General features: G+C 47.7%; 1 protein-coding gene across 1 annotated transcript in view; it reads left to right on the plus strand.

Moving 5' to 3' along the window:
• The window catches only part of COL4A1 (collagen type IV alpha 1 chain), a 218,247-nt gene that overhangs the window by 62,013 nt on the left and 129,090 nt on the right, over positions 1–27,144 (plus strand). The window contains exon 2 of the mRNA XM_059721088.1: positions 25,789–25,839. Within this exon, the coding sequence (XP_059577071.1) occupies positions 25,789–25,839 (51 nt within the window). The remainder of the gene's footprint in view (positions 1–25,788; positions 25,840–27,144) is intronic.

Raw genomic sequence — 27,144 nt, forward strand, 5'->3', positions numbered from 1 at the left:
TGCAGTATTCTAGTAGTAGACCACTGTTGCCAAATACTGAAATTACTCCTGCTAAATATTCTCTTATATGGCAAGGCACTGTTGGTGCCTGCCACTTTAAGAGCAGAGCCAAGAAGCCAGCAGGTGCTTGATTGCCATGGGCATTTTAGATCTCTGGCCGCCCATATAAACGTTTGCTGCTGGCAGGTGAGGCAGTAACATTGCCTGGTTGCAAGGCTCCATAACATTCTGGAGGTAAGGGTAGGAGTTGTAGGGGATGGTTTGGAGGCTCCTGGTCCTGGGCATGACCTAAAACTTCACCCTGCCCAGAGTGGGTGGCCTGGTGGGGCTCTCAGTGGTGTGGGAGCCCCCAGAAAATGTCAGACCAGTTATCACCCTGGTGAAAGGCAGGTAGGGGCATCTTAACCCTAGCCCTCATCCTTGGGTGGGTCAAGGAACACTGGAGGTTGTTGGGGGCCAGGCATGGCTGTGGCCACCTGAGCCCTGTGGTGTGCAAGACCCTGAGGAGTGAGAGTTGGGGGCCAGGCATGGCTGTGGCCACCTGAGCCCTCTGGGTTGTAGGACCTCAAACAAAGGTAGTTGGAGCCAGGCACAGCTACTGCCACTTGAGCCCACTAGGGAGGGAAGCCCCATGGCCCCAAGTGAAGGGGCAGAGATGTGGAGCCCCAAGTGAAGGGGGCAGCCCCATGTGAGAGGAGTAGGCCAAGGTGCCTAAGGCTGTAGTTTGGGCCAGAGGCCGAGTAAGGAGACTCAGTCCAGGAGTTGGGGCGAGTCCTGACCCCATTAAGTCCTGGACCACTGGGAGGCTGAGTGTGGGTTGAAAAGAAGAGCTAGATTAGAGCACAATGACATGCTGCTCCAGTGGGGAGTGAGAGTTCCTGTGAGACCCTGGAACACCAGTCGTGGTGTGAGTTACTCCAGGTCCTAGAACCGGGTGGGTTAACCCCTAGTAAGGGCGAGAAGGTGGACCCAAGAGAGTGAGGGGGCTAGTGGCAGAGGCCTGACCTAGAGAACTCTCAACTGGTCAATGCTGAGGCCAGGACCAGAACGGTCAAAAGGGCCAGGGGCCCATCATGAGGGACATCCAGAGCTGAGGGCTTGGGGTTCTGACTGGTCTTGGAGGCAAGGCTAGGGCCTGTGTGGCCAAAGGTCCTGGGGGGGACCATGCCCTAGAGGGGAAATAGTTTCAGGGAGCTAGGCAGCCTGAATGAAGGTGGAGTAAGCCACCTGAGTGGAAGGATCCTGTAAGGGTCTGGACTGAAGGGTTCTGGGGCCCAGTGTGGGGCTGGTGAGATTAACATCCATGGATGCCATCTGCGAGGCTTGGGATGCAGTGTAGGGGAGGGACGGAGCTGCAGATAGCGCCCCCTGGCATTGGGGCAAGAATGGGAAGCCTCCCGCCTTAATTAACATCCTAGTTAATTAAGAACAAGGCATGGCAGGAGAGCCAAGTGGGTGACATACCCAAAGGCAAGTGAGGAAACTAGCACTGTGGCTAGTCGGGGAGCCCCACCTTGCCACATCTTGTTTATGCATCCAAAATAATATTAACTCATATATAACGGATTATCCACCAAGACCCTCAAGTTGTTTTTAGAATCACTGCCTCCCAGGCTACAGTCCTTCAAGTTTTTAATACAGTATATGTTTCTTGTTCTTAATTACAGTTGGCCAAATAGAAACCTATAATGTGATTTTTACTTAGCTTATGTTCTTAGTTGTTGTGCTCTTCCCTTTTTAACAGCTTCCCAATCATTATTTCACTTGAAAATGTTATTGGCAGTAATGTTTTCTTTTGAGATATTGATAAAGATACTAAATAGCATGGTACTAATGACCAGTTCCTCTGATACCTACTCAATTATTTTGTTTACAATTATATTTGAGACCTATTAGTTAGCTAGTTTTGAATCCATTGTATGTCTGTGATGTTGATTTTGTATTATACTTGGTTTTTAATCAAAATAACAGGCAGTTTTAAATCAAACACTTTATTAAATCAATACCTTTACTAACAAAACATAATCTTGTCAAAAATATCAAGTTCAGTAAGATATATTACCCATAAAGTTGTTAATTGGCATTCATTCCATTACCTTATTTTAATTCTTTATCTGAGTTCCATATCGGCTGTTCCATTATGTTGCAGGGATGTAGTCAAGGTGATAATAGTTTGTATTTATTCAGGTCATCCTATCTGGCCTTTTAAAGTATTGGCATAGTGTTATTTTTCCCTCCAGTTCTGTGGAATATTTCTAGAGAGTATTCTTAGTGTTCAAAGATTTTTGAAAACAATATTAATAGGCCAGTTAGCTTCTTGGCCATCAGTTATTAAACTCATAGATGTAAGTTACCTAGACTTACTAATTTAAAAATGTTACCAGCTGTTTAATGTCCTTCTTCAGTTACTGGTGAAATGGAAACTATTTTGTCATCAGCCTAAAATGTGAATGCATTACCTGGCTTTTTCTTGAAGACAGAGCAGAAATATTTATGGAATTTTTGCACAGATTCTATATTACCATTGAAGGTTGTACCATATTTATAGAACGATGGACACTGTTCCAAACTTTAATTTGGGTTTTTTTTGTTCCTGATAAACTTATATTTATGAAGTATGAAGCACTGTTGTCAGTACCAATATGCATTAGTGTCAGTGCATTCTCACCTGACAGAACACTGTCCAGATTTGCAGTCACATCTCTATTGACTTTGGTGTGGTCTTCTGAAAAGGATATAGAGCAGGTCAACACATCTGACAGCATAACCCCCCCCCCCCACATAACAATGAAAATAGTAATGAAAGAAATAATGAATCAGTAAAATGGAGTCAGGATAGACAGGTATAAGCTCTGGGTCCTGGTTATTCTAATGTCAAAAGTGTATTGGTAGAGGTCAGTGGAAGTAGAATTAACCTTCTTACTTAGTGTCAAATGAGAATCTGCCCAATAATAATTGCTTTAAAGTATGATAATTTGTGGAGCTCAGTATTCTTCCTTTCAGGCATGGGGGTGGGGCGAGGGGAGAAAGAGGAGGGAGGGGCAGGGGACATAGGCAGTCTCTGTGTGTTGCACGTGGCAAATTGGGGAGGGAGCAGGCAGCAGAGTGGGAAACAGGGTAGGGAGCATAAAGCATAGCAGCAGATGAGGCCAGCGAAGAGGATTGGAGTAGCACTCAGAGCCTGGGGAGGGGGCACAGGAAATGTCTATAAAAAGGGTGTTGAAAGGTATTATAGGCCCATTGGCTTACAATAACTACTTGCATATTGTATCTGTGTACGTCAGTGCTAAGAGATGAAGATGATACATGACTTAGATAATAAAGCCTTTTTTTCCTATGGTAAATTGCAATGTAAAGGATTAAAACAAGATCACAGTTGACTTTCTTTAAACTCGCTTCTCCAGGGTAGTGGAGAGATGGAGGTAAAAACATTTCTGGAAGAAAGTAGTGATGATTCTGGCTCACGCTTGGGCTAGGGGCAGAAGTTACACATAAACTGGTTTAAATGATCAGACACAGGTTTAAACCAGTGGCAGAATAGAAATTCAGGGCACTTGAACTACTTTCACAATGTCCAAAACTAAACCTGGATGGATGTAGTATCAGACTTAATAGATTTTGGGTTAAGTTGGTATATTGAACTTCTGTCCCAGACTCCTTCCTGATTCAAGTTAACTCGCATTCCCCCAGCATCCCAAGATGCTTTGTATCTCCCCCACAAACCTCCCCCTTCCCACCCACCCTCACAGGGTGGGCAGGCTAGCCTTGGTCTAAGCTGTCTGTTCCAGCTGAGCAGGGAGGCATGCTCTAGTGTCCTGCCCCCCCCGAGCTTCTAGCCTAGGCCACTGCAGGCATGTGGCTGCATTTCAGGAATCAAAAGTGAATGTCTGTTCACTTACTTATCGGTTCAATCCATGAAGTTTAGAGAAACCTGAAAAGATTGAAACAGTTCATCCTTGAGCTTTTTGACTGTCTGTACTTAGCGTGGAGGTACATATTTTTGAATGTCACATAGCTGCTATGTGTTTACCTGAAATAAAAATGTTTACCATATTTTCTTAATATAGTAAAGACTATTTGCATTCTATGCAAATCAAAAAATAGAAGACGCTATATAAAGTTTATTTCTTTGCTGGATAAATCCTCACAATATCCAATGGGGCAGGTATCCATCCTCCTCTAATGGAAAAACTAGAGCAGAAAGATAAAACACCTCAGCTAGACCAGATTTAGAGTTTAGGTCTTCAGGGTCCTGGTCCCAAAATTATACCATCTCTTCAGGGCAGAGATCTTTTCTTCTTATTTGTCTGAGACACAGTAAGTTCACTTTTACTGCCATACAAATAGGTAATAGTCTTCTTGCTGGCAGGGTTTTCTGCATCAAGGCTCTGGAATTGTTATCCCTTTCTCTCAAAAAGTCCTGATACACATTGCAGGGCCTATTTGTTTCTTTTCATCCTAGATAATGGATCATGGTGTTAGTATTTAGTTATGAGCTGTTACTTGATAGATGGACTGAGCTGACTGTAACATGTTTGTTTTGTAATTCTAAATAATTGATAGGGATCACATGAGGCTATATAGGTCTATTTTATTATTTATAATCAGAAAGGCATAAAATATTTGCATGTTTCAGAACTTCTGTGGTTGTTTTCTTAAAATAAATTACATACAAAAATATTTATGTCCATATTGTTACCTTGATCAGTGTGTTCACTAGGGCTGTGTGAAATTTCTCTGGCAGTTTCATTTTGATACTGTTTTGAGCTAGAAACAGCAAAATTGAAACAAAACACAGAGCTCAAAATGGACCGAGGCAAGTGAACGTTTTGAAATTTTTTAAAACGTTTCTAGTTTTAAAGCTCAAGCTGGGCTTGCCTGCAGGGAAACAGACACTAAAGTGGGGGGGTGGGGAAGGAGTGCTCTCATTACTGACTGTGGAGCTGGCCAGTGACTGTCACCCTTCCCTGAGGTCTCTTCCACTCCCAGGGCTCTGGGAGAGGGATGGAAAACCTGCATAAAAGGCATCATTGTTTGAACTGCCCTGCTTTCTGCCTTGGTGTCAGTTACTGAGCTGTGTTTTGCCTGTCAGCAGCTAGAGGTGCAGAGTCCCAGAACCCAGACTCCCCTGCACCTATCTCCTTGACAGCTGGCAGGCTTCATGGCCACAGCAGGGCCTAGGAAGCCTACTGTTTTCTCCCTGCTGTGCCCTAAGACAGACACAGTCAGTTGCACAAGCAACCATGTCACGAGTTTTGCCCATCAGCAGCCAGTGGTGCAGGGCCTCTGTTAGACGCGGGAGTGGCGAGAGACGCGCGGGTGAAAGCTCGCTGCGCCCCCGCTCCCCCAAAGCCCCCCAGAAACCCTCCAGCAGCCGCGGAGCCCCCCGCTGACCCCCAGCGCAGCTGGGGTAAGCGGGGCCCGTGGAGAGAAGGGGCTAACCCCTTAGTGTGTGTGTGGGAGGCGGCAGCTGAGTGGAGCCGGGCCGGGTCAAGCCCCGCCCAGGCCCCTACTTGGCCCAGCCCCCCAGGGAGAGAGAGAGAGAGAGAGAGAGAGAGAGAGAGAGAGAGAGAGAGAAGGGGGGGTACTCACCAGCCCCCCTCCAGTAAGGCAGGGTCCCCCAAATCCCGGGCAGGGCCCCCGTATTTGCCTTAAGAGCAGCTTCCTCGACGGCAGGCCCACTGCGCATGCGCGCAGTTTAAAAGGGCCCGCCGACCGGGAAAAAGCCCAGTTAGACGCGGGAGCGGCGAGAGACACGCGGGTGAAAGCTCGCTGCGCCCCTGCTCCCCCAAAGCCCCCCAGAAACCCTCCAGCAGCCGCGGAGGCCCCCGCTGACCCCCAGCGCAGCCGGGGTAAGCGGGGCCCATGGAGAGAAGGGGCTAACCCCTTAGTGTGTGTGTGGGAGGCGGCAGCTGAGTGGAGCCGGGCCGGGTCAAGCCCCGCCCAGGCCCCTACTTCGCCCAGCCCCGCAGGGAGCCACGCGACCGGAGCCGCGCAAACAGGCTGCACAAACAGGCGCGCTTCTCTGCTGGCGCGTGAGTTAGCGCGGAGTTTGCGCGGGAGGGAGTGCGGGTGGACGCCGGACCCTGCCTGCGCACCCCCCAGGGTAGACAGTCCCAGCTGTAGCCAGCCTACCGGAGGCATGACACGGATGGGCACGCGCCGCACCCCGAGGGTCCCCTCGGGCTCCGCGGCCCCCCCCCCGGCACCTCAGAGATGGCCACCCAGACGGAGCCCCTGGTTCCGGGCTCCACACAGACGGAGCCCCTGGCTCTCGGCTGCGGGGGCTGCCTGTCCCTTTTTCAGGCTCTGGGGCCTGGGAGCATGGCGACCTCCCCTTGCGGGGTCTGCTCCCTTTTGGGGTCTCTGGCACGCCAGCTGGAGGAGCTCCAGGCCACAGTCCACAGACTGCGTGCCATCAGGGACTGCGAGCAGGAGATAGACTCCTACTGCCAGGCCCTTCTCCCCCGGGAGGCAGAGGGTAGATCACAGTCTCCCTCCAGGCCAGAGGAGGACTCTGGGACCTCCTGCTGTGTCCAGCCAGGGGCATGGACCAAGGTGGTCAAGGGCCCTAAGGCCCGCCGCACCAAGGCCCCACCCCCGCCACAACTGAGCAACAGGTACACACCTCTTGCTGCCCCAGCAGAGCCTGCTGAGTTGCCGGCCCCCACAGGCAACATGGGCCCAACTGCAACTCCCGCCCCTGCTCTCCCCAAGACAAAACGTAAGGTGTTTGTTGTGGGAGACTCCCTCCTGAGGGGGACGGAGGGGCCAATCTGCCACCCCGACCCCTTAGCCCAGCAAGTCTGCTGCTTCCCAGTGGCCCGCATCCGGGACATTGCGGAGAGGATCCCCAAGCTCCTCAAACCCACAGACCGCTATCCCATGCTCCTTATTCATGTGGGCACCAATGACACGGCTCGGAGCACTCCCAGCCAGGTCATCAGGCGCTACAGGGATTTGGGAGCGGGGCTTAAGGGTCTGGGGGCACAGGTGGTGTTCTCGTCGATCCTCCCAGTCTCAGGCTATGGGCTGAGAAGGGACAGGAGGATCTATGTGGTCAACCAAAGACTGCGACGCTGGTGTCATCAGGAAGGCTTTGGCTTTCATGACCACAGCCCGCTCTTTGGCGAGAGAGGCAGCGAGCTGCTGGGAAGAGATGGTCTCCACCTCTCTCCCCTAGGGAGGAGGCTCTTCTCAGCCAGACTGGCTGACCTGCTCCACCGGGCTTTAAACTAAGCCCGCTGGGGGACGGGGGCACGACCGCCACTGCTGGCCCGCTGAGCAAATCTTGCAAAGCCAGCGGATCATGGCACTCAAGGGAGCCCACCCCAGCCCCAGCCCTGGTAAAATCTGTGGGCAAGGAAGGAGCCCCCCAGGGGGCGCTTGCCTGCCTGTACACAAATGCCAGGAGCTTGGGGAATAAGCAGGAGGAGCTCATCCTCCTGCTCAGTGCAAACAATTACAATGTCATAGGGATCACGGAGACCTGGTGGGACTCCACCCATGACTGGACCACGGGGATAGATGGCTATACCCTGTACAGGAGGGATCGTGTAGAGAAAAGGGGCGGGGGTGTAGCTCTCTATGTTAAGGAAAGCTACGCGTCCCTGCAAGCCGATATTGGCGACCAGGGTGGACGGCTGGAGACCCTCTGGGTTAAAATCCGTGGGGAACACAGCACAGGGGACACAATGGTGGGAGTCTATTACAGACCTCCCACCCAAAGTCCTGAGCTAGACCAGGAGTTTGCCCAGGAACTGGCTGAGGCAGCTTGCTCCAGGACCATGGTTGTCATGGGTGATTTCAATTACCCAGACATCTCGTGGGAGGATCGCTCAGCAAAATCTGAGCGGTCGCAGAGCTTCCTCTCGTGCGTGGATGAACTCTACCTGACTCAAGAAGTCTATGGGCCAACGAGAGGCAAAGCGCTGCTCGACCTGGTGCTGGCTACTGGGGAGGACCTAGTCGGCGACCTAGTGATCGATGGGAAGCTGGGTGACAGCGACCACGAGCTGATCACCTTCACCATCCGCCGAAAAGCTGGCAAGTCGATCAGCAACACGCAAGTCCTTGACTTGAGGAAAGCCGACTTTGACAAGCTCAGGAGGCTTGTCAGTGAGGCCCTAAGGGACTGTGACCGCAGGGAGAGGGGAGTTCGAGAAGAGTGGTTGCTCCTCAAGGGACCGATCCTCAATGCACAAACTAAGTCTATTCCATCTCGGAGGAAAGGCAGCAAGAGGGCACAGCAGCCCCCCTGGCTCTCCAGGGACCTAGCAGACCTCCTGAGGCTAAAAAGAAAGGCCTACAAAGGATGGAGGATGGGAGTCACCTCCAAGGAGGATTATTCTGCACTGGTCCGGTCCTGTAGGGAGCAGACCAGGAAAGCCAAGGCTGCAACTGAACTCCAGCTAGCTTTGAGCATCAAGGACAATAAAAAGTCCTTTTTCAGATATGTGGGGAGCCGGAGGAAAAGCAGGGGCAACGTTGGACCCCTGCTGAACCAGATGGGGCATCTGACAACTGACGCCCAGGAAAAAGCCAACCTATTAAATAGGTACTTTGCGTCGGTCTTTCATCAGCCCCATGGGACGCCCGTGCCTGCTACAGGGCCGGGAAGTCCGGGTGAGGGTGATCCCCTGCCCTCCATTAATGCTGATTTTGTGAAGGAACATCTTGAGAAGCTGGATACCTTCAAGTCAGCCGGCCCTGACAATCTTCACCCCAGGGTACTCAAGGAGCTGGCGAGCATCATAGCCCAGCCTCTAGCGCGGATCTTTGAAAACTCTTGGCGCTCTGGTGTAGTGCCCGAAGACTGGAAGAAGGCCAACGTGGTGCCTATCTTCAAGAAAGGGAGGAAAGTGGATCCGGCTAACTATAGGCCCATCAGCCTGACTTCTATCCCGGGGAAGATCTTAGAAAAGTTTATTAAGGAAGCCAACATCTTAAGGGATAGCCAGCACGGGTTTGTTGCGGGTAGGTCTTGCTTGACCAATCTCATTTCCTTCTACGACCAGGTGACCTATCACCTGGACAAGGGAGATTAGATTGATGTCATATATCTTGACTTCAAAAAAGCCTTCTATCTGGTGTCCCATGGTCGTTTCTTGGAGAAACTGGCCAATTGTCGCCTTGGGTCCCCCACGATCCACTGGCTGGAAAATTGGCTCCGGGGTCGGACCCAGAGGGTAGTAATTGATGGAAGTCACTCATCGTGGTGTCCTGTGACCAGTGGGGTCCCCCAGGGCTCTGTCCTTGGACCCATACTGTTCAACATCTTCATTAACGATGTGGACACTGGAGTCAGAAGCGGACTGGCCAAGTTCGCCGATGACACCAAACTTTGGGGCAAAGCATCCACGCCAGAAGACAGGCGGGTGATCTAGGCTGACCTGGACAGGCTCAGCAAGTGGGCGGATGAGAATCTGATGGTGTTCAACGCTGATAAATGCAAGGTTCTCCACCTTGGGAAGAAAAACCTGCAGCATCCTTATAGGCTCGGCAGTGCTATGTTGGTTAGCACTATGGAAGAAAGAGACTTGGGGGTCATCATTGACCACAAGATGAACATGAGCCTGCAATGCGATGCTGCGGCTAGTAAAGCGACCAAAACGCTGGCTTGCATCCATAGATGCTTCTCAAGCAAATCCCGGGACGTCATTCTCCCCCTGTACTCGGCCTTAGTGAGGCCGCAGCTGGAGTACTGCGTCCAGTTTTGGGCTCCACAATTCAAAAAGGATGTGGAGAAGCTTGAGAGAGTCCAGAGAAGAGCCACGCGCATGATCGGGGTCAGGGAAGCAGACCCTACGATGACAGGCTGAGAGCCCTGGGGCTCTTTAGCCTGGAAAAGCGCAGGCTCAGGGGTGATCTGATGGCCACCTACAAGTTTACCCCTACAGGGGTGATCACCAGTATCTGGGGGAACGTTTGTTCACCAGAGCGCCCCAAGGGATGACGAGGACGAATGGTCACAAACTACTACAAGATCGTTTCAGGCTGGACATAAGGAAGAATTTCTTTACTGTCTGAGCCCCCAAGGTCTGGAACAGCCTGCCGCCGGAGGTTGTTCAAGCGCCTTCATTGAACACCTTCAAGATGAAACTGGATGCTTATCTTGCTGGGATCCTATGACCCCATCTGACGTCCTGCCCTTTGGGCGGGGGGCTGGACTCGATGATCTTCCGAGGTCCCTTCCAGCCCTAATGTCTATGAAATCTATGAAATCTATGAACCTAGAAGCCCGTGCACCTATCTCCTTGACATCTGGCAGGCTTCCTGCTCTGAGAAGGGGCTACCATTCCTGCAAGTTTCATCCAAATCAAGCCAGAAATGAGGCTGTTTCGAGCTTCCCCATTATAGCCTATAGTTGAAATGTCAAAATGGCATCGAAACAGCAAAACTGTTTCGACAAAACGAAACAGAACAGCGGTTTTGAATCAAAACGAAATTCAAAATGAAATGCTGTTCTGTCGAAATGTTGAAAGAGAAGTTGAAACGGAATGGTGCCATTTCGCACAGCCCTAGTGTTCACTGGCACTGATCTCTATATGTTCAGTGCAGGCTCAGACAAATGATTGATTTTTTTTTACCTAACTTTATCTTTTCCTGCCCGTCACAGACCTGCTGTAGAACGGAATGATTTTTAGCCACACTTTTGAATGGCATGTTGTTTTGGCTTGTTCCATAAAAAATATGTAAACTTAATTTTGTTTAAATCATTTAACATGTTGCTTTTTTGTAAACCAAATATTATTAAACATTTCCTTGGTTGATTATGAAACATGTTTTAATTTACCAAACATGATGACCAGCTCAAAGAGTATAATAAAAGTTATACTTTGCTTTTTTTTTTTCAAGGGGAAAAGGTCAGATTTTGCCAGCTTCCTGTCTAGTCAACACAGGAACATGAAAGAACAGGGGTGATTGACAATTTTGTTTCCTTTAACCTCTGGCAAATGTTATTCACTAAAATAAGATTTCCTATGACAGTTTCACTCCACCCTGGTTAGATTTTAACTTCTAAATCATTATTGAAACTGGGTTTTCAAAATTTGGGTTTTGAGGAAAATGTGTTTTGAGAAAAACGTGGATGTTTTTACTTTTGACTAGATTCATAAAGGTATTACATAGATAATATTTGAGCTACTGGATAAATGGAATAGGGGAGGGGGTGCAGGGAAAAGCGGGGAACACAGTGTGGTGCTGTCCTAGCTGGGCCTGGATAACCTTCAGTTACCAGCTATCTTCTCCCATCACTCCCTCCCTTTCCCCGAGTCCAAGTGGGTACCACACTGTGTTCCTGTGTACTGTCTGGGACCCACATGGGCACAGCTCCTGCCTGACCCAGCCACATTTTGGGAACTCAAGATGAGGGAGGGGGTACAGGGAGAAGGGGTAAACAAAGCTTAGGTTCCCCAACCCATGGATGGGCAATTATTTGGGCTGGAGGGCCACTTAGGGAGTTTTGGTGAGCTATTGTAGGGTGGGAGGGGGTGAGGGGGACACGCTCATTAGGGCTGTGTGAAGGTTCGGGTGTTCATTTGATTTGGAGGAGATTTGGCCTGATTCAATAGCTGAATCCAAATCAAATCAGGGGACCAGTTAAAAGGCCTGAATCAATTTGAAACTCTCTGAATCAATTTGGAAATGATTTGGAGAGCTTTGGTGATTTGGGCAGTCCCTGCCTACTGAAGCAGGGAGCTGGATCCAGACTTGGAGCTGGTAAGTAGCGGGCAGGGGAGGGAAGGTTGAGGAGGGGGGAGGGGAGCATGGGGGGACCCCTGCCAGGAACCATCCCCTGCCTGCTTCCCCAGCCCCCCTGACCCATGCCTGCTCCCCGTGCTTTAAAAAAAAGCCCCCACTCACCGGGTGCTGCCGGGGGGCATGATCCTCACTGCCCCCCACTGGCCCATGATGTGTAGGGGGCTCTGCCATGACCCCACCAACCTCTGCCTGCTTCCTTAGCCCCCCATGGCTGCCCCGCCCACCCCAGCTCCAGCCTTTTAAGCAAAAAAACAAAAAAAACCCTAGTCTCACCAGCTGCTGCAGCAGCCTCAGGACTTCTGAGGACTCATGCAGAGCCCCCCCCAGCCAGCATGGGGCAGTGCAGGGCAGCAGGGATCGCCCCACACTGGGCAGGACCCAGTGAATCTGGAGTTTTTTTTTTCCTTAAAGGGCTGGACCTGGGGTGGGTGGGGCAGCCATGGAGGGGGGCTGGGAGAGCAGGAAGGAGGTCCGGGGGTTGTGGCAGAGCCCTCCCCAAGCCGCGCGGGGCAGTGGGGGGAAGCAGGGATCCCCGCCTCCACTGGTGAGTGGGCGCTTTTTTTTTCTTCAAAGTGCCAGGGGCTGGGGTGTGCATGGCAGCCATTGCCAAGGCTGGGAGAGCAGGCAGGGGATGGGGCCTGTCCAATTCAGAGATTCGCCTGATTCAGCAGCAGCCATATCTCCAAATCAGATTTGGCCAAATTGATTCAGGACAGTGATTCGAATCACCGCCCCCCAAATCAGGCAAATCCGAAGCAAATACTAGCCATATTACACAGGCCTAATGCTCATCCAGCCTGTGACAGCTCACCAAAACTCCCTAAGTGGGCCTTCATCCCAAATAATTTCCCACCCCAATCCTAAACCCTTTCTTAAAGGCTACAGTCCTCTGCGGCAAACCTTAGAGAGCTACATCTCACCTTGTGCCCTTTGGGGGTGGAGAAGTGGGGGTCAAATACCCACATCTGTCTTAAGCATTATTAATGGTTCCTATGACTCTATCAGGAAACTAAATGCAAAATTAAGTTTTTTTAAAATTTATCTATATAGAAAAGATTCTGTTGCCAGTGTAGTCTGCCTGATGCTACAGGAATTGAAGCACAGGGTTTTGCAATAAGTAGTCTGTGATAAATATTTCATTGTATTATGTTACTACTGGTTTTTTATTGTAACAATCATAGTCGTTCAAAAGGTGAACCCATTTGCAAGTACTCTGAGCTGTGCATGAAAAAGAGTAGGTTTATAAAATGAAAATTACTCTTTTAGTGGATTTTGGCTGGTGAGTGAAGTAGTCTAAACACACTACTTCCCTTTTAAGGCCAATGTTTGACAAGGAAGTTAAACTGTTGAGGTTGCTACTGCTATTACCAGTATACCTTATAATTCCTCTGCCAGAATGTATTAATTGCTAATAAGTCTTTCCATATTTTATTTAGTTTCATGGTTAGAGTATTATTGAGGAGATAGTACCAACATTTAACAATGTTTTAATTATTTTTGAAATACAGCACTTAATTAAAAATACAAACACCTTTTGGCTAATTTGAACAAATGGGGATATGAGCGAGAAATGTATTGTCTTAAAATAAATCTTTTAAACCAGTTTATTGTCCTTTTGTAAGTAGGAGTTGATGCGAGTGTTTCATGAAAGCTTTTAAGAGAGAAACTCATGATCTTTAAGCAGGTCAATAGGAGTTCCCTTTACACACACAGATTCACAGAAGTTTTGGGCTGGAAGGGACCTCATGAACATAAGAGCTGTAGAATTTGGCATTTAGGGTCAAATGCTGGAACACAAAATGATTCCATGTGTCTAGGCTGTTTTCTTGGAATTGTTATGTTCCATGATCACTTCTGCAATCTCTGTATCTAGTAGCTCCCTCAGGTTGGGATCATCTATCCATAGAGTGTGACCAAAGGTAAACCAGGACCACCTGACATGATTTTAAACATGGATGTCCTTGTCTTTACTAAATGTCATGTATATTTAGCATCGATGTGGTTAGTTTGTCCCATCCCCTTGGATGACAGTACAGGTTACTACACCCTGATTACCTGAGGTTAATTTTTTATATCCGAAAGCTGGGGATTTTTTTTAAATCAGAGAAAACCAGGATCCCTGCTGATTACTATGGGTTGACCTTCTACTAATTTGTAGCAGCCCACCAGGAAGATTCTGCTTTGTCATCCAGCATACTTAGTCTCTGTGAATGATCGCTTAGGAGAAACCCACTATTTCAGGACATAGGCTGGGATCTCACATTTCCTTTAGATTTATTCCTAGGCTATTTATTACTATTGTGCAGTTAAAAAGTAAATCTCAGGTAAATGAACTTTGTGAGTGTCCCAGGGGAGCCAGGGTTACAGGAGGACCCCAGGCCAAAGCAAAAGAAAGCCCCCACTTACCTCCTGCAGGGTCTGAAAGGCGTGGGGAAACGTGCGCAGTGAAACCACCCACGCGGTTCATCAGCTGCACTCATATTCAGCTGGGGTTGGGTGACGTCAGCTGGAGACGCCACCTGGCGGAGATAAAAAGCTGCCCCGAGGGCGCAGGAGGGGAGCAGGTGAGCGGAAGTTCGAGGGGAAAGCCCACACCCCAAGGGGCGCAGCTGCTGCGTTGGGCAGCCCAGGACAGAGGGGGCGGAGCCTGGGGAGGCACTGGCAGCAAAGCCAGCAGAGGAGCTTGCAGCAGAGCTGGTGGAGGCGCAGGCAGAGGAGCCGGCAGCAGAACCGGCAGAGGCGCCGGCAGTGGAGCCGTCAGCAAAGCTGGCAGAGAAGCCGGCAGCAGAGCCAGCAGAGGCACCAGCAGCGAAGCCGGCAGCGGAGCTGGTAGAGAAGCCGGCAGAGGCACCAGCAGCAGCACCAGCAGCGGGGCTGGCAGAGGAGCTGGCGGAGGTATTGGTAGCAACACCGGCAGAGGAGCCGGCAGCTGCACCGGCAGAGGAGCCGGCAGAAGCATCAGCAGCAGCACTGGGAGAGAAGCCTGCAACGGAGCCAGCAGCAGCACTGGCAGTGAGGCCAATGGAGGCAGAGGCAGCGAAGCCAGTTACAGAACCAGCGGAGACATTGACGAGCAAGCTGGCGGAGGCACCAACTGAAGAGCCAGCAGGGAAGCCCCGGAGAGGAGGTAACAAGGGCAGGGCCAATGGGAACCCCCAACAGGGATCGCCGCGGGGTGCAGCAGAAGACCACAACCAGGGACGGATTAAGCAGCGGACGGGCCCCACTACGTCCCAAGGATAATCGGCCAGGACGCCATACCCGAGTGGGGCAAGCAACTGGGGCTGGGGCAGATAGGCACAGGGAAACCACGGGGCCCATAGGTTAAGGGCACTCTTTATTCCTTTGTGGCCTCCTGGCCCACGGGCCACATCGCTTTGGCTGTCACGGTGGTGGGGATCGCACGTTATGTCACAGAGTGGTTGGGATAGGGCACTAGGGATACAGGTTAGTCAGATCCAGGTCCAAGGGCCTCAAAGTCTTCACATTCGAGCTGTGACCTGGGGACACTGAGACTCATGGCTGGAGGGCCACGGGAGTCTGGGGAAGAAGCTGAGTGGAGCCAGGGATGCCAAAGGGCCAGAAGACCTGCGACCCAAGGTGGCGAGTGGCCGGGGTATAGGGGAGGTCGGAGCCCTGTGAGTGCCCGCTGAGAGGCATGATGACCCTGGAGGCTGCCTCGGAGGGGAATCCCTCCACTGAGGTACCATTCGAAGTTGTGGCAGGCGAGTTAAGGGGATCCCCGGATGTCAGCTGGGGTAGCCTTTGGGGTCCACACGCAAGCCCGGGACAGGCTAGATCGATAGTCCAGGCTAAGGCCGCATGAGAACGCCTGGTAGAGCAGAGGCGGGCACAGTGAGAACACCCAAAAACTTGACATTAGGACTGCTAATGTGCTATTCCTGACATACATCATACTGACGAATATTTTCTCATTGTTTCCTTTTGCTTCCCTGTTTCTTGTGTCTCTATTTGTAGTCTTTGTACTTAGACTGTAAATAATCTGGGTTAGTTACTGTCTTTTTGTTCTGTGTTTGTACAGTACCTACCATTGGTGAGGCCTTGTATGTGATGAGAGTTCTGGGCTTTGGTAATAAAAATAAAAAGAACGTTAGCTGATATACTGATTGGGCTTGACAAAATTGAGATGATACTCTCTGAGAACAAAGTAATGTTTATGGCCTACAACCTTAAGCTGGCATTCAATAGACCCTAGTTGGGGTTGGGGGCAGGGGAGCAGCAGTGAGACCTTTGTGACATTAGGATAGCATCCAAAACTGGACAGTAGCCATTGTATGAATAATCTCTGTGATTCAGCAGCCACAGAAACCACTGTCTCCAAAAGGGAATATGAAAAAAACCTTGTGAGTTTATCTCTATGGGCAGGTTTGTGTTGCAAAACAATTTAATAATTAACACTTATGACAGTAGCTGTTTGTCCATGTGCTGTAACCATTGTGATAAACCACAAACCGGGAACCTCTTTGAATGCTGCTTGGGATTATCTTTGTGTGAGACATTTCCCTAGGGAATTAGTAAAAACATTTGACAGTAGTTACTATTGTGGTATGCCCAACTTGAGACCCCGTGGGCACATCTACACATGCAATTCAATAAACTCTGACGCAGCCCAGTCAGCCTGCCAGCCAGGGGCATTTCACTGCACATGTTTACTCAGATGTAGGATAGTACTTATGTTGAACACTAGAGTTAATTAGTTTACTGTGGCCTAATAGCATTGCATGTGTGGAGAGTGATGTGTTACTGCGGAGCTAAATAGTCAGCTCCGCAGTAAAGCATCTTATTTAGATGCACTCTGTGCGCCAGAATTTCAAGTAGTGCCGTGCGCTCACCATTCACTTTGAGTCCAGCTGAGATTGCATGTATGCGGTGCTACAGAAAATCAGGGCCAAAGTGTCTCAAGTTTAACACAAGAGACCAAGTTTGACAAAGAGACCTTGTCTTCTACTAGCTGCCAGTAGAAAGATGGCTTTAAGCAGTTTGCACCTATATTCCCAACAATTGCATAGACTGCAGGTGCGGGCAATTATTTCAGGCAGAGGGCCGCTTACTGAGTTTTGGCAAGCTATTGAGGGCTGCATGACAGGCAGCTGGGGGCAGATAAATATTCATTTTCTAAATTTTTTAGGGGCCCCGCAGGCTGGATAGAATGACCTGGCGGGCTGCATCTGGCCCACGGGCCGCATTTAGCCCACCCCTGGCATAGAGGAAACTTTGTACAGATCCTGTATGAGCTAGGAGAAAAGTAGTCTCAGACTCAAATAACTAAATTCAAAGGCTATAAGCTGTCTTTTTTCATGAAAAAAAAATGGAACCTGACACTTATTCTCCCCTCAGTTCATGTGCATAGACACTTGTAATGCTAATTATTCTTAAAAGCATATATAGGAGGTAGAATATTCTAAGTCACGTCACACAGGAAAAGGAACAAATTGCTTTGTGGTTCTAGGATAATGAAGCAAACTGAGCATGGTAGTGCTTACTGTAGTCAGTAATTTTGTAACACAACAGCTTGCATACAGGCTATTGGGAACTACATAGGCTGGATTATGACTTGAACTCCTCATCTGTGTTAAGTAAATTAGTTTGCATCTGTGCAAGTGGAACTATGTAGAGATGGAGAATAAAAATCCTGATTTAACATGATTTAATAGTTACCTTCAATTACAAAGGGTATGTGCCCTATCAAATGAATTTATGAAAGTGCTTTTAATTATTAGAAAGTTGTATTTCTCTAGTAGATTTTATAAAGTAAAGTCTAGTTCTGAATTCTTGGTGAAGAACAGTTGTTGTAGTGACTCAGTATCTACATGATCCTATAACCTATTGACATTTAGGATTTTTCACATCTCCTTTGGAAATATAAACAAAACGAGTTCTCAAAAAGGAATTAAGATTTAAAACAACTGGATAAACAGACCAGTGGCAACCATAATATTCTTTGCTTGCCCATCTAAAATAATCTTACATTCTGTAGGAATGAGTCTGCATGCATATTCAGTGATACTTATTTTACATTCCTTGAAAGTATTAATTTTAATAGTGTTAGACAACATAATATTTAGTAAATCACCTGTCTTGAGCTGTGTTTGAGAAACAGGAGGCAGATAATCTCTAATATTCTGAAATTTTCAGTAAATTTTAATTTATGAATTATTGCTAGAAATGACCAAAAAGCAGAGATTCTATTTGTAGGAAATTTCATTAAAAAAATTGATTTCAATCCAAGTTAAGCCATGCAACATTTTTGCTTTTGGCAAAGGTCCTTAGACCTGCCACTAACTGCTGAATGATTTTTCTTCTTCTTGTAGCTTTCTTTTTTTTAAATATTAAACTAATTTTAACTTAAGCAACTGCAAGGAGTTTCCAGGGTATCAGATGCACAGGAATCTGATAAAAGCTCAATGAACCAGAGATGTTTTGAACAAAAAACATTTTAGTCTTAACAAACTGGCACTTTTCAAGAATGCTTTATCAGAAGATTTCTGGCCAACTTTAATTATTACAGAAAATGCAATTTTTTGTAAATTATCTTATGATAATTAAAAAAAACCCACCTTTTCTTTACCCAAATGGTCAAATTATTAATAACACAAGAGGTCTCTTATAAAAGAGCTCTGTTCTGTCTATAGATTTCTGGGAACATCTGTTGAATTCTATGACAAGGATTAGATTTTTCTATTATATTAGATAGGACAATAAAAAATTAAACATGAAAAGGTTATTTTTTGTTAAATTCCATAGAACTTATTCATAAGAGTAATCAGTTGGTTTTCTGAAAACTGGACCAAAACTGTAAATAATCAAAGCTGTGCAAAAGATTTAACTTTTTCCTTACATAAGAAACTTTAATGATAATATTTTTAATTACTTGCCATCTTTTCCAGGTATATTCTTTATGTTAAATTAGGATTGGATGTGGATAAAGTGCCTTTATGTGCTTTAAACTCATAGACGGGAGAGGTACTAAAAACTGATAGCACTGAAAAATGTAGTTCCCTATTTGTCCAGAATACTATCCCATATATTGGATGATTGCTTCTAGTGTAGACATAACACTAGGAAATATGTTCTAGAGATCAATCCTGTATTAGCAAGGTGTGACAGGTTGTTACTCTGGGCCGCCCTTAATGTGGCCCACACACCTGCCTCTGGGGCAACTGCCCGCCTACTTGTCTGCCATGCCTTGATCTTAATTGATTAATTAGTATTAATTAGGAGGGAGGCTGCCCTTATATTGCCCTGCCGCTAGGTGGCGCTATCTGCGGCTCCGCATCCTCCCCTACACAGCAGTCCACACCTCACCGATGTAATCACCGTTGTCTCAATTCTCTCACTTCAATTCTCTCACTATTCGGCCCCTACTGTTCTCCCTGGGCCTTCCTTCCTTTGATGCACGCTCCTTCTGGTGCTAGGGCTCCCTCCAGCCCTCTCTCACTCTGTGCTCTCTTCTCTGGGGTTTTCTCTACAATGTTCCCCCCTCCTGGGGCTTTCCGGTGCCCAACTTGGGCCTCCCAACAATGCGGCCCCCTATCAAGGGCTCCCAGTGCCCACACTTGGGCTTCTTAAAAATACTGCCCCCTATCTGGGGCTCGTCATGCCCAACTTGGGCTTTCCAATAATGTTGCCCCCTTTCTGGGGCTCTCCATGCCCACACTTGGGCTTCTCACTAAGGCGCTCCCCTCTCTGGGGCTCACCATGCCCAACTTGGGCTTCAGTCGTGCGACCCCTCTCCCGGGCTCGCCGTGCCCCACTTGAGCTTCTTAAAAGTGCTGCCTCCTTTCTCTGGGGCTTGCCGCGCCCCACTTGGGCTTCCCAGTCGTGCGGCCCCCCTTCTGGGGCTTGCCGCACCCGCACTGGGGCTTCCCAAACACCCCTCTGGGGCTGGGGTCTATGCATCCCGTGTGCTGCGCACGCTGGCGCTGAGGTCCTCACACTCCGCTGTGAGTCCCCTATGAGGCCTCCTCCAACCCCTAATAGCCTCACCCAAACCACCGGTCTTAACAAACAGCAAACACAAACTTGAGCCTCCTGGCTATAACTCAAACATAAGCCGCCTGGCTAGAACAACATTGCTCAACTCCAGTCAAGCTGTACCTGCTGTTCTCGCTGCTTCTCACATCATTACTCCAGGAGCTCCTGACTCTCTGGCTACTGGCAGGGAACTGCCCCTGGCTTTAGCTCCTTGGGTTTATAAAGGGAGCCAGGCCCGGCCCCTTCCGGTCAGCTGGCCTTCATTGGTTGCCCTGGCAACCCCCAGCTGGGCTCCTTAGTCACTGCTAGGGCTCCTTCCTTAGCAGTTTTTCCCCTCTTCAGGCACAGGGCACCTCAGTGCTCTGTGACACAAGGTCATTGGGTCATTACTGAAAATAGCAGGTCATTTTCAGGTAATTACTGAAAATAGCAGTGACGTCTCCCCGATGTACATCAAACTTGATCGACAGAGGTCATCTCCAGGAGAAAGAAGGGTGGCCATTCTCTTTATCTATTTGATTCTTAACTTCTGAGATTGCCAGCTGATGTTAATCACAATTCTGGGGGTGTGGGAAGGTGGCAGGGAAAAGGGTTACAGTTAGGGGTAGGTGTGTGGGGGAGGGCAGGGACAGCATAGTTCTTTCAAGTTACGTGAACACTGGATCCACAAAGAATGGAAGTGAAGCAGTCATGCTTATTTTTTTAAACATTATGTGAAATCAACTGTTAGTTATCACTGACTAAAATCTGAATTTAATTTAATGATCTAGAAGTGAATGTTATAAAGAATTCCTTGGTTCAGGCAGTTCCCCAAACAGCAATAATTAATGTTTAACCACAGTTAGCTGGAAAGCAGACAAATGAAAATGAATTGTCAGCATTTTTTATGCTGTGGGAAGAAAAAAAAGGAAATGGTCAATATGTCGATATTAAGCAAAAACAATAAAAAATCCCATTTCCTCTCTTATTATTTATTGGCCCGTAGACTTCTCAGACTGATCATTGTGAAAAAAAGAAATTAGACTAGTGCTATTTTTTCCTCTCAACCTCCAGTCCTTTCTCAGTTAGGAGTACTGTGGTAGGGAATGCCTGGCCTTAATTCCTGTTCCCCAGCCATCTTGAGCACTGGAGTTGAAATTTACTGACCCTGCAAAAGGTCCAAGTAAATGGGTTTTGTATGGGAGCCCAAGGGGATCGAGGAAGAGACTGGAATTCCCACACTCAGTATGCAAGCAAGTCCTAGTACTGAAATGCAGCCTTTGTGCTGTTCAGCCCCGAGTCCTAGAATAACAGCCACTGGTTTTCCTCAGCCCAGCGCAGAGTATCATGGAGAGCAATACACAACGTTTTGTTATCACCTAGTCCTCTTCCATTTTCACACCTTATGGTATAAAATGTACCAATCCCCCATTTTTAAGCTTTCGTGCACACAGCCTACCATAGCTTCTGTGCAATGTTTATGTTATACTGTTTGAATTCTCCTCCTTGCTGTAAGTGATTGTCACAGGGCACCTCGGTGCGCCTGCTCCTAGAGAGGGGAAAGCTGCCAGAGGAGAAGATCTGGCAGTGCCCCAGAGGAGGCAACGAGTGCAGCTGCGGGTTGCTGGAGCAACTAAGGGGAGCCAGCTGGCCAGAAGGGGGCAGGACCTGGCCTTTATAAAGCCTAGGGCTGAAGCCAGGCTAGCAGTTCCCTGCCAGCAGCCTGGGAGGCAGGAGCTCCTGGTGTATAGGACGCAGAGAGAAGCCTAAGAGCAAGTACTGCGGTTACATTGAGCAATGGTGTTGGAGCCATAGGGCTTTGAGTTTTTAGTTATAGCCAGACAGCTTGAGTTTGCGTTTGTGTTACAGCCTAGGGGCTTGTGGTTTTGCTGTGATGTTGTGATATTACACCCGGAGGCTTGGGTGAGGCTGTAGGGGTTGGAGGAGGCTTCAATCATAGGGACCCCAGAGAGTGTGGGGTGCCCTAGCGCCAGTGAGGGTGCAGGCTAGCGCCAAGAGGGTGCATTAATTTCACAGTGCCAGTGAAGGTGCAGCTTGCACGCCAGTGCAGGAGTGACTGGCGTCGAGGAGCGCAACCAGTAGGTTGCAGCGCCAGGAGGGCGAGGAGCGCAACCAGTAGGTTGCAGACAGGGGACCTAGACCCCGGATTGAGTGCGGGGTACATAGACCCCAGCCCCAGGGAAAGGGGCGATTTTATTGAGAAGCCCAGTGTGGGCACGGTGAGCCCCAAAGAGGGGGAGCGCCATATTGCATGATTGAGAAGCCCCGTGTGGGCACGGCGAGCCCCAAAGAGGGGGAGCGCCATATTAGGAAGCCCAGGACGGGCGCAGCAGATGCTAGCAAGGGCATCACTTGTGGGGGAGCATTGACCCCAGCCCCAGGGAGGGGTGATTATTGAGGGGCCATACTGAGGAGCCCTAGAGAGAGAGGGGCCATACTGAGGAGCCCGGCGACAGGCTAGCACCGCAGGAAACCCAGAGAAGGGCAAGGTGCTGCGGTTGCCCCTGAGAGGATGGGGAGTAGCAGCGCGGTGAGCCTGTATCATTAAGGGTGGTAGCGCGGTGGGCCCAAGAGACGGGTGGCCAGAGAGAGTCCCAGAGTGGACGAGAGTCCCAGTGAGAGGCTGGGTACTAGAGAGAGCCCAGAGTGGGCTAGATCACAGAGGAGGCCCGGGAAGCGGGCGTGCAGACATACCAATGTCTATTACATCTGCGAGGCTTGGGGCGTGGTATCAGGGGAAGTAGGAGCCATGGGTAGCCCATAAGGCTAGGATGCCCCAAGGCACCCACGGTTGCAGGATAAGACCCACGAGGGGTCCAGGAGTTTATGTGCCCAAGGAGACGCAAGGCAGCCTCCCGAACCTACTGAACATCAAAGACGTGGCGGGCGAGAAAGAGGGTGCCCTTGGGCCGAATTGGCACAGAGGGGGGCCTTAAGGAGATCACGGCCCTCCTGAAGGACCCCGCCGTGACAGTGATGTTGAAATGTTCCACGCATGGTGGCATAGTTCCAACGGGAGACACTGAGAGCAATCTACCTCTGCATACCTACAGCTAGCATTATGGTTAGTACGCTAGCTTGGGAGGTAGAGGTTTAAATCTAACAGTCTCGGGCAGAGAGAGGATTTGAATCTAGGTCACCCCTGTTTTCGCTGAAACTCTTTATTCAACAATAAATAAAAGTTTATGGTTTTGGTTTAGTGGATCCTGTTTTCCTCCACCTCAGAAGAAATTGGGTTGATTTTAGCTGACAAATCAATTTATTTGTGCGGCCATATTCTTAAGAAACATGACTGTATGCAGGGCAAATTGTTCCCCCTAGACTTCATCTCAATGGATATCATGTAAATTCATTTTTAATCCTGCCTATACTAATGTTTTAAAATGCATTTGTGAAAAAATGTTCAATAACATATATTAATAGTACACCTGTTGTCCCTGATGGTACACAGTTGCAGACTCACGTGTATGTTCCCCTTTGATCTTTTTGGAGAACTAAACTACAGATTTCCTATCTGTCTGAGTTCAAGATTTACATATACATATGCACTATGGTGACATAAGAAACAAGTAGGTTGTTCTACTTGAATGTTTATCAGTAGAATGATTATTATCTGCCCCAATGTAATAAAATGTTTCCAAAATCCAAAAGAAATATAAATAACCATAGAACAACTGATGTTTGTGATTTTCTGTAGCAAGATTTTTTTCTCTGCTACTTTTTGTGGTTGGTATCTAAGGAGTAAGGTTTAGCAACTACAGATAAAGGTAATGGATTAACAAATTAAGAAAAATATTCAAACATAGGTAGTTTTAAGTTGGCTATCTATCCCAGGGATCCTCTCTCATAATGCTTTTCTTTTATGAAGGGAATTGTTCAGCTAATTTCAATACATCTAAAGGATACAGGCTTGGATAGTACTATTTTTACATATGCTTTGGGAGGTGTGGGGTGTGTGTGTTTTAATTAGCGAGCCACACAAAAGCATCTGAGCGTCACGTGTATCTGTGTCCCTTGTTCTGATAAATGATGGTGGGGCACTTTGAACTAAAGCTCATTGAACAAGCTTTAGTTCAAAGTGCCCAGTCACCATTTTTTTCAATGCAGGGACACTGATACACGTGATACTAGAATCTGCCGGAGTACAGAAATATCCAGCGAATTGGAGCAGGCTCCATACATCTATATAGGAGTCCATAGTCAGGAAACTATTTTGACATTTTGAGTAGAAAAGGGAATGTCAATGGAATTTAGGAGATAAGACATCCTTTGGTTGGCAGCAGCTCCATATTGTCCTATTTGGTGGGAAGTGAAATGCAGGGTGCTTACAAAAGTTATAAAGGGCACCTCAATCACACTGTAACTTTTTGTGTTTTATACAAAGCTCTTAAGTTATAGCATCATCGAAACCTAACACACGCGTGGCTTCTGTGCATGGGGGCTTAGTGCCTCCATGCACTGCTGGAGGCACTGCTGCTTGCTTTGTAAACTAGCCAGGGCTCTGGAAGCACTAGGCTGGCTGTCAGTGCAGGTGGGGGTACTCTGGGAGATTCTGCACCCCCAGAGCCTGCTGGTGAAAGCAGGCACTGGGGACCCTATCCCTAAAGAGGGGACCTGGCCAGTGTCCCCCCCAACCCTGAGTGCTGACTTGATTGCCTGCTTGCCTGTGTGGAGGCAGCCAGCTAGCTGGTTGAGTCTCCTTGAACTCTCTGCCTCCTCCCTGTGGCAGTACCCAGGTGCATGACACTTATTCCTCATAGGGAACTGTATAGAAGTTCCCTACGCTATCTTATTTAGAGTGCCTTCATTTACTATCTGATTTAAGGAGTGTGTTTTTGCATGATCAGCCATTTAAAAGCGCTCTGCAGCCACGTGTTATGCCATGGCTGTAGAGTGCTATTAGGGTCCAGACTGCAAAATAAATGCCACTTCTGTCTTTACCCTCACAGACAAGCCCTGTGATACAGGTTGATTGAAAATCACATGCTGTAAATCTACCTTATACACCTGTGTACAAGAAGATAAAACAGCATCGTATTTTGTGTTAAAGTAGATCTGACTTCTCCCTCCAAAGGGACTTAGGGAAAATTAAGAGATGCAGACATAAAACTCTTATTCTTTTACAAATAGCTGAACAAATCAAATAATTGTATGATTTTAAATTACAGTATCTACTGTAAATAGACATGACTCTAAATTATTTTTTTGCCTTTGACAATTTAAAGAGTTGGAATAAAAATCTAAAATTTCTAATTGGAGTAGCTAGATCTCCATGCAACTAGATGGCTTTAGTTTACAGGAGATCATGCAACCCCTGTTCTATTCTGAGAGAACTTTAATGGTTTGTTAGAAATGAGCTGTGCCCAGGTTCAGAATAAAAAAGAAGGGGAGGACCAACTACCTTCTACGTAGTTCTTATCCCAAACCATGTATTAGCTTATGTCCCTGAAAATGCTATTTGATAATAGATAGTGAGATGAGATTATAATGATTATTTCTACTAACCGAATGAATTGGGTCAGCAATTAATAGATACAAAAATCTATCATTATTTGTTACCCACGACATTCAAGCCTATTTGTTTCAGCCACATGTGGTAGCATGTCTTTCAGAACATGGACCATAATTCACAGTAAATTTCACTGGCCTCAGTAGGAGTAGATTTAAGCCAACACCAAATTCTTTTTAAAATGTCACTATATATGTTTTGTGCTAAGGCTATACAACACAATTTTTTCTGGTAAAAGCACTTTAGTTTTACTAAAGCACAATTAAAAAACCCCCATATATTGGGATGAAGGACAAAACAAGGAGGAAGTAGAAGCATGAAGTCACATACCTACATTAACTTAATACTATCAGATTACCTGAGTTAATTGCTCATTGTCCTCAACATGAATCGCTGTTTTGGGAACTTGTGTTTTTTATATATGATACTGGAGAAATCCTTATTTCATAATCAACAATTTGTTTTGTGTTGAAAATATCATCAAACTCTAGAATTTAATTCTTTTCCTCTTTAATTTACAGGGATGTAGTGGCTGTGGAAAATGTGACTGCAGTGGAGTGAAAGGGCAAAAAGTGAGTACCTAACATCTGACTAAACACTTCTGTCAGTGATGTGATATAAAATTTTAAAAAGCTAATAAGATGCAGTTGGAAATGTTTTCATAGCAGCCAGATTAGTGTATTTGTCTACAGTCAGGCATTCCTACTTAAACAAGCTGCAATATAATTTTGGGGGTGTCTTAGTTATTGTAGTGATCCAAGCAATTTCCAAGCTCTTGAAGAGCACTGAAGGCTACATCTGGAGTGTGGAGTTGTATCATCTGGGCCATGGGGCTGCCTACAGGGCCAGAAATTTGGTGACAGGAGGAGTGGCTACTCCCACGCCACAGTTCTGGGAGCTGTAGTAGTTCATGCTGCTCCCAAATTCCAGCCTCATGGGCCGAATGACATAGCTCTGTGTTTCAGATCCAGCCCACAGACTGTTCCACAGCACTCACCTGTTCTGCGGGTCCAGATGAGTATGGCACCACTCATCTAAAGGGATGTAAAAACCCAGAATCTGGGAGGCATTTTATTTCAGTTGTGTAGACACAAGGCTCTCCTGTACTTTCAATGAGCTTAATTACACAGCCCTTGCACTCGCGGGCTGTGAATTCTACTTTTCACTGCAGGAGTACATAAGTCTCCCATCCATTTCAATGGACAGCACTTACGCCCTTGACAAAGATTACATTTGTTATGTGATTAATGTGACTTTTGTGCCTTAAATTACAACCTGCCAGATATTAAAGCAATTTGTCTCTTGATAAAAATGGCAAACCTGCCTCAAAGAAGTTACTCATTGAAAGTGAACTTCTGTGTGGTGTGTAAGTATCCCACATTAATTTTGACATCTGGCATGTTACTTAGAGCCTCCACTATTCCACAGTGATCTGCTCTCTCCTACCTGCCTCCAAGGGGGAAAGAAGGAGGAAAAGCAGCTAGTTCCTTGACAGCCCACCCAGCAGTGATCTGTAAAGCAAGCTCACACACAGACTTGTCCTGTTGCCCAAGTGGAAATGGGGACAGGGTAACCACAGTGGCCATAGGGACTGACTGGGTGACAAGTCCCCTCCTCTAGGTCAGCCCATACCACCTGCTTAGGCCTCTTGTAAGCAGTTCTAGGCCTGGGCTTTCTACCCTCCCTTTAAACTCCTGGTGCATGAGCAGCCTGGGACGGGGGAGCCAATGCTTGGTTCTAGGTCATGTTTCCCAAGAGGTCTGTCCTGCATGAAGAAATATTGTAAGGAGGGCTGCCACTCAGTTAATTTTTAAATAATGTAGTCTGATTATCTATTCTAGCCCCAAATGGAGTTGGTGGAGTGCCGTGTGTGAAGA

This window comes from Alligator mississippiensis, chromosome 1, assembly GCF_030867095.1.
Source record: "Alligator mississippiensis isolate rAllMis1 chromosome 1, rAllMis1, whole genome shotgun sequence".
In the NCBI taxonomy this organism is placed as follows: Eukaryota; Metazoa; Chordata; order Crocodylia; family Alligatoridae; genus Alligator; species Alligator mississippiensis.